Genomic DNA, 13,398 nt, shown 5'->3' with positions numbered 1-13,398 from the left:
TTTGTAATTATGGCTATTGCTGTCTTTAGCCTGAGATATTGGATATGTCTTTGGTTTTGAAAGCAGCCCACTGCTGTTTAGATAGAATGTAAATTATGTGTACTTTTCAGGAAAGGAAGCATTTTAGTAGATGAGTGTTGCCTTAATAAAATACTCCCATGTTTCATAGTTTTAAGTTTCTACATGGTAACATCTTGAAACATTTGAAGGATCTGCTTTCTTGGCAGCCTCTCTCTGTGTGGTTGCCCTGCCACCTTGAACTTGCCCCTCTTGGCACTGAATCAGCTTGTTGCTCCTCATTTTCTCCTTTTTAAAAAGCAGTTTCCCACTTAAAACTTCTGTAAAGCATCCTCCACTCTCCTTATGTAGCTGTGTAACTGTTGACCGTGTTGCATAGTTTAGGCTTTAAATCCACATGTTCTAGTTCTTGTGCAGCCCTAAACAGTTTACATAAATCCGGTATAGAGCACTGTGGCAGCAGATTTTAGGTGAGTTCATTCAAAACTTACTTTTAAATTCCAAGACTAATTTATATGGGTTTTCTCTGCCATTTTTGTTACTCAGCACATCCAGCTGCTGCCGAGGTTGGCTATGAGCTTACTTAATGGTCCTTGAGCTTCCTAGGGAAGCACTAGGATAGATCTGGGGCCTGAGAGCCTGTGTCTCTGGATTTCTTTTAACCTACCTTCAACTTCCTGTCACTTGAGGAGAGAAAGGCAAGAAAGCCCTTCATACCAGAAAGCCTGCATTTCACAGAACAGAACAGGCTCATATCTGGTGTGTTTTCCACTGATTCTTTTTTTTTTTTTTTTTAATAATTTACCTTCCCTTGTAATACAATAGGAAGACCTGAAGCATTTGAAGAGTATCTTATTTTTTTTCTGCTACTTTTGGTTTACGGCTTCTCCCTGTGAGAGGCCATGTCCTTGGATGTGGTTTTTCCCTTCAGGACCCACTGCCCTGTCAGCCTGCTTTCTCAGATGTTGACAGTACCTTCACTGTGTCAGTGGTCTTTGCTCAGCCCTCCTCTCTGAACTCTTATTTTCTTGATCCTAGATAACAACCCTTTTCCTTTGTTCTCAGCAGTCCCGGATTTTCTCTGATTTCCTTCTGCCTCTCTGTCACCCCCTCTTGGGATTCCTGCTGGGGTCTCTGGCTTCTTGAAGGTATGACTGTTTATCCATAGTTCTCAAACCAGCTTCAGCTGTTTTGTGTCTGTGTGTCGTGTTCATTTCTCTAGCTGTGCTCAGCGAGTTCCTCTTTAGTCTGTGTGCACACTCTGACTGGTCCCCTTCTCACCTAGTATCTGCACGCCCCCTCTCATGGGCTCTTCTGTCCTGACGCTTAATCAGCCACAGCCAGGCTCCTGCATTTCCTCACAGTGCTCCCTGATTCTTTTTGCCTTTCTTTCTCCTCCATTCTGGGCTGAGACTTGAGGAATCTTAGGTGTTTTCATATCTTGTCATACTAATCCTTCATTTTCTTTGATCCAGTCATTTCTTCAAAGGGCCTATCAGACCTTGTCCTTTCTTTTCCATATATGGCATCATGAGCCATGTCCTTTTTTTACTCTAGCCAGGCTTTACCCAGCTGTCTCCTGCTTGATCACCATATCTCTTTCTTAATCCCCTGCAGGCCTGTTAAACACCACTGCAAACTAGCCTTTCTGAAGGACTTTGCAAATCCTGCCAAATACTTCTTAGATCTGAATGGTACCCCATTGGCTTCCTCAGCTCAATGCTTTGGTCATTACTGTGGTCTTACTGCTATTTACTGCTCCTTAGGCCAGTAGTTGCTGATTGTATCCTCAAGTTAGTGACTTCACCCAGCATGGAGGCTCTGAATTGGAGATGGGTGGGAAGGGTACAGAGAAAACAGATGGCAAGCTTTCCATAATCCCTACCGAGGGAGCACTTTTACTTCTCTCTAATGTTCCTTCCTTGCAGAGTCCAGACCTGATGACACGAGTGTGTTGTGGGAACCAGTTGCTGTTCATATTAGAAGGCTTTTTATGAATTTGAAACAGCTGGCTAATAAATAATTTTATCAGATTTGGCTGATGGATCACTGGGAGCTGCTTATACAAAATAATACATGTGTTCTCTTTTTTCAATAGTAGGTGCGAGAATGTGCTTAACTATTTTTTGATGAAGATGGAATGGAATTTAAAATTAGTTGATTAATGCAATTACAAAGTGAAAAATCATTACCTACCTTACTAAGTTTTATATTTTGTTTCTTTATTTTAAGCCTTAATTCCAGGCACTCCAGAGATCTTGAACTTGTCTGCTGATTTCTCAACTTCCACATTACACCTCAAGTGGAATGACAAGGGTTCTGTTTTTCCACGTCACTCAAATGTCATCTGGGAAATTAAAGTTCTGCGTAAAGAGAATATGGAAATCGTAAAATCAGTAAGTTGGAACAGAAATAAATTTTTTTCTGTGACATTAAATAAACTGAATAATTAAAAAAAATTTAAGGTGGCATCAGTGAACCTTTAGATTATTAAAGGTTAAAGAAATAGATCGGATATCCTTTCAGGGTTCATTGAAAACCATATTATGTGATGGAAAAATCCTAAATTATTAGAATAATGTGTAACCATTATAGGAAGTTTAGGAAATTAAGGGAGGCTTAATCTATGCATACACCACTTGAACATGGTAAATATTATATTCATGTATTCATATCTAGTCTTTATATGAAATGCATGTTTTTACCTAAATTAAATAAAATATGCATATAATTTAGGGAGTTCCCATTGTGGCATAGCGGAAACAAGTCTGACTGGTATCCATGATGTGGGTTCAATCCCTGGCCTTGCTCAGTGGGCTGTGGTATAGGTAGCAGATGGTGGCTTGGATCCCACATTGCTGTGGCTGTGGTGTAGGCTGGCACCTGTAGCTCTGATTCGACCCCTAGCTTGGGAACTTCCATATGCTGCAGGTGCGGCCCTAAAAAGCAAAATTAAAAAAAAATAATAATTAAAAATATACATATAATTTAGTCTATTATAAACTGTCTAATATTATAAAAATAAATGTTTTAAAGTCTATTTAGCCATTGTAATTATTTAAAAATCTTGTAAAAATCTTTAAGTTTTAATTTATCTGAATCCAAAATAACATTCTTATATTTCACAGCACATGCTTTTTTCCTCCAGTTTTTTTAATCCTGTTTGTGAATGGTTTCCTCATGATCTGTCTTTAGTTTGTTTTTAATCTAAGGAATAGTGAGAAATAATAGTGAAAAGTATTAACAGCTCATATATGGGAATTCCCCCTTTTTTCCTTTTTACACTTTTCCTCCTCGATGGACTTGAAATATGCCTATTATATGTAGACTTAAGAATTAGAACACCATGATTTTACAGTTATTTGCCTAAGTATATAAATATAATTATAAAGATAATAAATAGGGTTATTCTGTGTTTTCAGAGCCACTGTCTTATTTTTCCTTTTTGATAACCTATGTATCACATCCTTAAAATAACAATATCCAATGCTTCCTATGTTTCTGGCACTGCTATGAAAGCTGTCTATATGTTAATAGTTTGCATCTTCACAACCGGTCCCTGGGGGAGGCGCTGTTAGCATCATCCTGTTTTACAGATGAAGATACACAGTCATAGGAAGACATTAAGTGGTGTAGCCAGGACTCAAACCCAGACCCTTGACCAGAGCCTGTGTTCCTTCTTAACCAGTATGATTCATATTCTGTATCAGTAGACTTACTTTCATCTAAGATGTCCTCCCCTTTTCACCTCTCCAAACTGAATGCACATTTCAAGACCCAGCTCAAATCCTACCCCTTATTTTAAAGCCCATACTGACTACCCCAGTCTAAGATGCTTTCATTTCTTTAATTTTAATGGCAATTCTTGCGTGTCAGTCTCATTTACAGCTAACTTCAATACGGCTCTACCATTGTTGTCCTAAAACTATTACTTATTTAAAATTGTATTGTGTAGTTTGTTATTATGGCCTAACATTCTGTATTCTGGGTTCCTGCTTACTGGCTTAGGATGATTTCTCAAAACCTCCTTTTTCTTATTTGTAAAGTGGTGCTAATATTTGCTGAAGTAAATGATATTTATAAAGCTGCTGAAGAGCTGTTAGTTGTCATTACTTCCTTTGGAGGCTAAATGGGGTTTTTTTACTAACTTAGGGGTGCTAGAATAAGAGGGATAATCTTCGCTGTGTAAGTGAAATCAAACGTAAACAAATGGTGATATTATACTAATGTCATATAACTCATTGCCACAAGATGCATAACAAGACAGCAGTGACAAAGTAGTAATTCCCTACTTTTGGGAATATGATCTTTGAAAAAAAAATTTTTGTATGGGAAAAAAATAGGAAGAGGCAAGAAAAATAGAGCTAGAACAAATTAATTTTAAAAAGTTATTCCTGTCAATAGTAAAATGTGACATTTTTGTTTATATTATTAGTATTAGTATTTAAAGCAGAATTGTTTTAATCAGTTATTTTATGACAGGTTATAATGCTATTATTTTGTAATAGGAGATTATTAAAGACCCTAAAACACTATAAATGAGTGTTTCATTTACAAGTTTCATATAAAATGTGACAGTTTCTGTCCAAAACCTCACAGACAGCTGTTTCATTTACAAGTTTCATATAAAATGTGACAGTTTCTGCCCAAAACCTCACAGACAGCTGTGGAAGCTGTGCCCTGCTCAGACCAGGATGCGAGTGACCCTGGGAATTCCGTAGCCCCCTCAACTCCTCATTTGTCTCTCCTGTATATAATGAATTTCAGTTCTTTTAGCCAATTATTTTTTTTTGTCTCCATTTTTCCAGATAGCATGCTTATGCTTATGTTGTTTTTCCTTTTTTTTTTTTTTTTTTTTTTTTTGTAGTTTTTGAACAATGTTTTATTAACTTCCCACAATGGAAGATGAAAACTTAGTCCTGTCTCAGCTCCCAATCTGGGCACACACAATCACCTGCTCATGCATTACATGCACATATGCTTTCTCTCTCTCTCCATTTCCTCTTTTTTTTCCCCAGTATCATTCTGTTACAATATTTGGTAGAGTATTCGTTATGCATACTATGGTCATAAAACACCATTCATAACTGAACCAAGTAGTGTATACTCTTCTTTTCCTTTTTTTTTTTTTTTTTTTTGGTACATCTTCTCATATTATCTTGTATTTTTAGTTTTATTTGTCTGCTTCATTAATTCAATCCTAAATTCTCTCTAGGTTGTGTAAATCTCCTGTCAGAATGTTCAAACATATTTTATCAGTTTTGTTTTATGAATAAATCTTCTGAGGGCCTTCTGACTTACTTCCCAACCCTTTTCACATAAGAATTCACGTGAATACTGCCAGTATTTGTATAGTGCAGAGTGTGGTAAATAGCTGAGTATTCTTGTGGCCAAGGTTGTCCCAGGAGCTCCAGCAGCCTCGACTCATAGTAGCCAACCCTAGGTTTGAAGAGATTAATGTTTGGACATGCCTGTAACTCATTCAAGACAAACCTCTGTGTTTTTCAACATATTTGTTAGGAAGCTATGCTTCATCATCATTTAGAGGATTCCTTTTACATTTTTCTTATAATGAATCCACTTTTTCCTTAATTCTTGTCTCCCTCTTATTTCTTCATCTTGGGGGAAGCATACATTCTAGTAGTTATTTGCTATTTATTGTAGATAGTCTCTGCTAACTGCAGTGATAGCTTGCAGATGTATTTTATTTTAAAAATTTTAAATACGTTGCCAATAAAATTTAAAAGACTATCAGTTCCAAATACTGAGAAGATGTAGAACAATTGGAACTTTCATATGCTTCTGGTGGGAATGTAAAATGCTACTTAGTGAACACATTGAGGCATGACATTTCTGAAAATGCCTTACTCTGAATGCACTCATGATTTCTAGTTTAGCTGGGTATAGAATTCTAGATTGGCAACTTTTCTCAAGATTTTGAAGACATTGTTCCATGGGAAATTTTGCTTACTTTATGTCTTTAATTTCTTCATCTCTATTTCTGCTTCTTTTCTTAGAACTTACTTTCTTTAGAAAGTGGACTTTTTGACTGGTCCTCTAATTGTCTTAACAGTCTTACATTCCATCTATATTTTGCTCTATTTTATGAACAGTTTTTCTTAAACTTTATCTTGCAATCCTGCCATTGAATTTCCATTATTTATTTTTTTTAATATACAAGTGATCCCTTTTTGTTCTTGGTCCTTTTTTAAAAAAGTGTGTCCAAAAAAATTTAAAAAAATAAAGTGTATCATGTTCTTATTTCATGAATATAATATCTCTTCTTTGAGGATATCAGAGATTTAATTTTTTTTTCTTTCTGTGCAGTCCATTCCTTCAAGTTGCTTTTCTCTTTTATTTTGATCTTTGACTTTCATATTTGAACTTTTGCTCCAATTTCTGGTCATCCCGGTGCTGCTTGTACTTAAGTGAATGGTTCTTAAAATTAAAAAAAAAATCTAATTGGAACTTCTGTTTGCCTGGATGGGGCTTCACTGTAGGTGATAAGGATGGGCTGTCAAGCAGGAAAAGTCTTAATATTAGTTTTTTATTTTGACCTGTTCATATTGCCCCAGGAAAGTTTGTTTTGACTCTTACCTGGAGAGTACATGCTTGGCCTCAGTATCCTGGGGGCCGAATAGGGGAAGAAGGCAGGAGTGCCCTGGCCTTCATAATGCATGGTTAGCAATCTCCCTGTTTTTAGTATGGTGTTCCCCAGTCTCAACTTTTCCTGAATTCTTAAATTCAGAGGAATTCTGTTTACTTTTCCAGAGCATAAATCTCTGTTCTTTGGCTGAGAAGAATAGATTGTGGGAGACGGTCTGGGTGCCTAACATCTCTTCAAACAACTTTCAAGCTGTCTTCCTATTGCACCTCACCTTCACTGTGTATTTTCAGGGGAACCTGGTGCAACCAATTCCTGAGCCCTTTGGCTTTTCCATGATGGAAATCAGGTTGTTTCTGGCTTCCTCATTGGTGGCTTAAGATTCAGCTTTCTCAGGTCCTCTGAGTCAATTGTCATTGTCCAAATGCTTCCCAGTGTCAGAATCTTACTGGTGTTATTTCTTCTGCCTTTTTCCCTTGTGCACCTATGCCTTAAAAAAAACAAAAACAAACAAACAAACAAAACTGCATACTATTGTTTTAGAGGGATTTCAAGAGGTAAAGGGAAGGAAATACATTTATTTAATCTGTTGTCTTTAACCAGAAATTCCAAGATCTCTTTCTTTCATTTGTTTTGTTTTGTTTTGTTTTGTTTTGTCTTTTTTGCCATTTCTTGGGCCACTCCTGCAGCATATGGAGGTTCCCAGGCTAGGGGTCGAATTGGAGCTGTAGCCAGAGCCACAGCAACTCGGGATCCAAGCCACGTCTGCAACCTACACCACAGCTTCACGGCAATGCCGGATCGTTAACCCACTGAGCAAGGGCAGGGATCGAACCTGCAACCTCATGGTTCCTAGTTGGATTCATTAACCACTGCACCACGACGGGAACTCCTCAAGATCTCTTTTAATGTATATATTTCCTCAGTGTTTCATTGAAATTTGCCCATTTTTCATAATTCAGATTAATATTTTGTTATAAGCTTGCATATTTAAAAATAAAATTTGAAATAGATAATACTTAAATAGAAAGCAGATCCAGTCTAAAACAATAGTTTATTTTGTTGAAATGTTCTCCTCTCTTTGACTTTAACTCTTGGAGGTACAAATCCATTAATTTTTTTTTTTTTCTCCGTGAAAAATGGAGACCATCTTAAAGCAATGGTATACTTGCACACCCTATTGAATGTTTTGGGATATCAACATCTTGTGTAATGATGAAGTTGGTCCTAAATTGGCAGTAACTCTCCTTTTGTGCCTTATACAAAACTGAGATAGTTTTACAAAAGAACAGACCTTTAGCTTACTTAGCTGGTGATTACATACAGTCTGTTGTGGGTTTTTTAGCTCTGAAGGAAAGCAGAACATGACACTCCTTGGAAATGGAATTTTGTGTTTGGAAATGGAATTTTGTGTTTGTATTCGTTATGTAGGTGACCCACAACACTACTCTGAACGGCAGAGATACAGTTCATCACTGGAGCTGGACCTCAGACATGCCCTTAGAGTGTGCCACTCACTACGTGGGAATTAGATGCTACATTGATGATCCTCTCTTCTCTGGTCGCAAAGAGTGGAGTGACTGGAGCCCACTGAAGAATATCTCTTGTAAGCACATGTTTAAAGAATTTTTGTCTCAGATGAATTGGATTAGTCTTGCTTAAGGGAAAGGTTTAGTTTAAGCCTTTACTTCCCTGAACCCCATTTGGCTGCATGAAGGTCATCTGGGAATCTTTCAGGTCTTCCTTCCCAGAACATTGTGAGGCAAACCCCTGAGATCAGCTTCAGGAATCTGTATTTCTAAAGAACCTCTGAGGGATTGGGTAAACATCCAGGTTTAAAAATCACTTTGATAGGCATTGAAAAGCATTTAAGAATTTTATGTAGGTGGTAATGAGATCAAGTCCATATTTTTTAAAAATGACTCCCAATTTTTTGCTCCCAGAGCAGACCCCTATGGACTGCAGAGAACATGGGACTCTGCAGGTATACCAAAATCGTCTGTACGTTAAATAAAACTCATATGCAGGTAGAATGTTGGCAGTGTGAAAGAAGGCCTGGAAAACCAAGGACAGTAAAATGAAGCTTTACAAGGCTGGGAATTATTATAGATTATTCACTTTAGTGGCAACATGAAGAAATGAATCAGAGGAAGGAAGGACTGGAGGCAGGCAGATTTATAAGGAGAATCTTGTTGCAGTTCAGCAAGACGGTGAGGGTGTAAACTAGGACACTTGGGTTTAGACATGAAAAGGGGGAAGAGGTATTAGAGACAAAATTAGTGACTGTGCATTTGGTAGGGGAAGAAAAATAGAGCCAGAGACGACTGTTTGGGCATCTGGTGATGGTATTCAATGAGAAAGAAGTGGTGTGAACAAACTAGGTGGGAAAGACAAATTTCATTTTTAATCTGTTGAGCTTGAGGTGGCTATGAAGTGTCTGGGAGCAATTTCTCACTGTCAGTTGGGAATGTAAGTTTGGCCTCCAGGTGATTAGATGGCATCCAGGTGATTGGAGCTGGAGATACATAATTGACCCTTGAACAACCAGGGGTCAGGGGCTCTGACCTTCCATATAGTGGAAAATCCACATATGATTTAAAGTTGGCCCTCCATATCCACAGATCCTCCTATTTGTGGTTCTTCATCCTAGGATTCAGCCAACCACAGATGGTGTAGTACTATGGTATTTACTATTGAAAACAATCCATAAGTGAGCCCATGCAGTTCAAACCTGTATTGTTCAGGAGTCAACTGTATATTTGAGAATCATTAACATATGTGATGTAAAATTTAAAAAATCTGAGAGAGGACAAGATGGCGGAGGAGTAGGGGGACACGCTCGCCCTCTCCCACAAACACAACAAAAAAAGCACATCTACAGAATAAATGACTCGCACAGAACAGCAACCAATTGCTGGCAGAGGAACCTAAACTCCAATAACGGCAAGAAGTTCGTGACATTACTGGGCAGAACGGGAGAAAAGAGGAGGGTGAGAGAAGGTGAATCCGAGTGGGACAGGCGTTCCCAAAAGGGAACTGCGGAGGAGAAAGGGATCCCGCACCCTGGAAAGTCACCTACACGGGGGAAAGATCAAACGAACCAGAGGAATCTCCAGATGCAGAGAAGAGTGTAGCAGTAAGTTGGAGTACGGAAAAGCCGATCAAGATCTGAACGGACCATCTGAACTACGGGCACAGTCACCAAAAATTGAGATGCCTGGGTGGGGGCTGGGCACCGAATCCTCGGCTCCAGAGGTTAGTCCCCGAGAAAGGGCCGGGGGACGCCTGGGTGGGGGCTGGGCACCGAGACTTCGCCTCTGAAGGCTAGTCCCCAAGAAAGGGCCGGGGGATGCCTGGGTGGGGGCTGGGCACCAAGACCTCCGCTCCAGAGGTTAGTCCCTGGGAAAGGGACAGGGGACGCCTAGATGGGGGCTGGGCACCAAGACCTGGGCTCCAGAGGTTAGTCCGCGAGAACTGTCTGGGGGGGCGGGGCAGAGCAGAAACTGCTTGGGAGGTCTAGGAACCATTTGACGGGGCAGAGACTGCCTGGGAGACTAGAAAACAAAGCTGTCGCAGAGAAAGGGAGCAATACTCTAGGGGCGGGGAAGTGGAAAGCCGCATCAGAGGGAACCTGGGAGAAGAGACTGGTCTGCGCCCGTGCTGGGGAGGGGAGAGAAGAAGGGGTGGGTCCCCATAGAATACCCCCCATGCCACAGCAAGCTTACAGGCCCGCTAGCTAGCTGAAAGCTGTGCTTCCCAGTGCATCCCCTCCCCCCCCCCACCACCCCCTACGCTCTCACCGAACCTGAGGCTGCCTGCCATCCAGGAGGGCTGGCCTCAACAATTGCCTGAAGCCTACCACCGCAGGGGCTGTCCCTGCACAGCCCTGCTTGCCCTTTGGAGGGGTTACACTTCCGCAGAGCAGCACCAAACACCACCAGCCCCCGAGAAAAGGCCTGCAGCCCAGAAAAGCTAGAACAAGCCTAGCCAGGCTGTGAATAGATCGGCCTAATTCTCGGACGGTTTTTCTGAGTTAGGCTGCCCGGGGAGGAGGCTCTTGGGTTTCCAAAGGCCCTGCTACCCGCCCAAGCCCCCAGGGGGTGCCCCACCCCCGCGGAATAGCTGCTCAGCACCACCAACCCTCTGGAGGACCCCCTGCAGCCCAGAAAAGCTGCAACAAGCTTGGCCAGACTGTGAAAAGATCGGCCCTACATTCGCAGGCCATCCTTCTGAGTTGGGCCGCCCTAGGGAAGAGCCTCTTAGGTTCTCAGTGACCCAGATAGCTGCTCCAGCCCCCAGGGGGTGCTGCACTCCTGAGGAACAGCTGCCCAACACTGCCAACCCCCTGCAAGAACCCCACAGCCTAAAAACACCAGGGCAAGCTCTGCCTGACCAAGTGAAATCTGCTACCATCGTGGTGTGGCCCTCCCAGTCCTGTCTGCCCTCAGGAAGTCCTCCTTTGCTTCAAAGAAACACTGTTAGCCCCATCAACACTCCAGAAAAGCCACACTGCCTCAAAAAAGATTGACCAACAACGCCAGCCCTCGGGAAATATTCCACGGCAGTGACAAGGCAAACACTGCCCGATAACGGAGAGTACAACTCCCTCAGGAAAAAGAAAACAACAAGTAAGATGAAGAAGCTGAGAAACCACCCCCAGTCAAACCAACAGGAGAACTCACCTAAAACAGTCAACAGTGAAACAGACCTCTGCAGTCTGACAGACCTGGAGTTCAAAAGAGAAATAGTGAAAATTCTGAAGGAATTAAGAGAAGATATGAACAGTAATGCAGATACCCTCAGAAAGGAACTAGAAAATATAAGGAGGAGCCAAGAAAAACTAGAACATTCATTTGCAGAGATGGAAACTGAACTAGGGGCAGTAAAAACCAGAATGAATAATGCAGAAGAACGAATCAGTGATATGGAAGATAGAATAATGGAAATCACTCAATCCGGTCAATAGACAGAAAACCGAATCAAAAAACTGGAAAGCAATATAAGAGACCTATGGGATAATATAAAGTGGGCCAATCTACGCATAATAGGAATTCCAGAAGGAGTAGAAAAAGATAAGGGGGTGGAAAATATATTTGAAGAAATTATCGATGGAAACTTCCCAAATCTAAGGGATACTGGGTTCAAGATACAAGAAGCACAGAGGGCGCCATACAAACTGAACCCAAATAGACCCACACCAAGACACATCATAATAAAAATGGCAAAAGTTAGTGATAAAGAGAGGATCCTAAAGGCAGCAAGAGAAAAACAGAATGTTACCTACAAGGGAACCCCCATAAGAATATCAGCCGATTTCTCTACAGAAACACTCCAGGCCAGGAGGGAATGGCAAGAGATATTTAAAGTGCTAAAAGGAAAAAATATGCAACCTAGAATACTCTATCCAGCAAGAATATCATTTAAAATAGAAGGGGAAATAAAAATTTTTTCCAACAAACAAAAACTTAAAGAATACAGCAACACAAAACCCAGGTTAAAGGAAATATTGAAAGGGCTTCTCTAAACCAAAAAGAAAGGAAGGAAAGGGAAAAAAAAAGAAGAAGAGGAAGAACTAGGACCGAGGAAACCGCAATCAGAGAGCAGTCACTCAAATAAGCCAGCATACAGATTTAATCATGAACATGCTTCAAACAAAATAAAATTAAAAAGAAAAAAATAAAAAAGAGTCATCAAAACCATAAAATGTGGGCAAGGGATGTTAGGAAGTAAATAACCCTTTTTGTTTGTTTGTATGTTTCTCTTCTTAATTTTAATATAGTAATGAAGTGTTTGAACTTACAGGACCATCAGGCTAAAACACACAATTATGGGAAGGGGTTAGCATACTTAAAAAACAGGGCAACCACAAGCCAAAACCAAATATTGCATTTGCAAAAAATGAAAAAAAAATACACTCAAGCAGATAATAACAGGAGACCATCCAACCAAAAAAAAAAAAGGAAGAATGGAGAACCATAGAATCAACTGGAACACGAGGTTCAAATGGCAATAAATAATCATCTATCAATTATCACCTTAAATGTCAATGGACTGAATGCCCCAATAAAAAGGCACAGAGTGGCTGAGTGGATAAAAAGGCAAAAACCTTCAATATGCTGCCTACAAGAAACTCACCTTAGGACAAAAGATACATATAGATTGAAAGTGAAAGGGTGGGGAAAAGTATTTCACGCCAATAGACATGACAGAAAAGCAGGAGTCACAACGCTCATATCAGACAAAATAGACTTTAAAACAAAAGACATAAAGAAAGACAAAGAAGGACACTACTCAATGATTAAGGGATCCATCCAAGGAGAGGATGTTACTATCGTCAACATATATGCCCCAAATACAGGAGCACCCAGATACATACAACAAATATTAACAGACATAAAGGGAGATATTGATGAGAATACAATCATAGTAGGAGACCTTAATACCCCCCTCACATCAATGGACAGATCCTCTAGACAGAAAACCAATAAAGCAACAGAGATCCTAAAGGAAACAATAGAAAAGTTAGACTTAATTGATACCTTCACGACACTACATCCAAAAAAATCAGAATACACATTCTTCTCAAATGCTCATGGAACATTCTCAAGAATCGACCACATATTGGGACACAAAGCGAATCTCAATAAATTTAGGAGCGTAGAAATTATCTCAAGTATCTTCTCTGACCACAATGCCATGAAATTAGAAATCAACCATGGGAAAAGGAAAGAGAAAAAACCTACTACATGGAGACTCAACAACATGCTACTAAAAAA

At 40.1% G+C, this 13,398-nt stretch overlaps 1 protein-coding gene across 1 annotated transcript in view; it reads left to right on the top strand.

The window, feature by feature from the left end:
- LOC397451 (LIF receptor alpha) overlaps positions 1 to 13,398 on the top strand; it is a 74,498-nt gene that overhangs the window by 22,073 nt on the left and 39,027 nt on the right. Inside the window, 2 exon segments of the mRNA XM_021076925.1 lie at positions 2,251 to 2,414; positions 8,054 to 8,228. Of these exon segments, the coding sequence (XP_020932584.1) occupies positions 2,251 to 2,414; positions 8,054 to 8,228 (339 nt within the window).

This window comes from Sus scrofa, chromosome 16, assembly GCF_000003025.6.
Source record: "Sus scrofa isolate TJ Tabasco breed Duroc chromosome 16, Sscrofa11.1, whole genome shotgun sequence".
Classification (NCBI taxonomy): Eukaryota; Metazoa; Chordata; class Mammalia; order Artiodactyla; family Suidae; genus Sus; species Sus scrofa.
The sequence above is the reverse complement of the archived record's forward strand: the minus strand, read 5'-3'. Positions and strand labels throughout refer to the sequence as shown.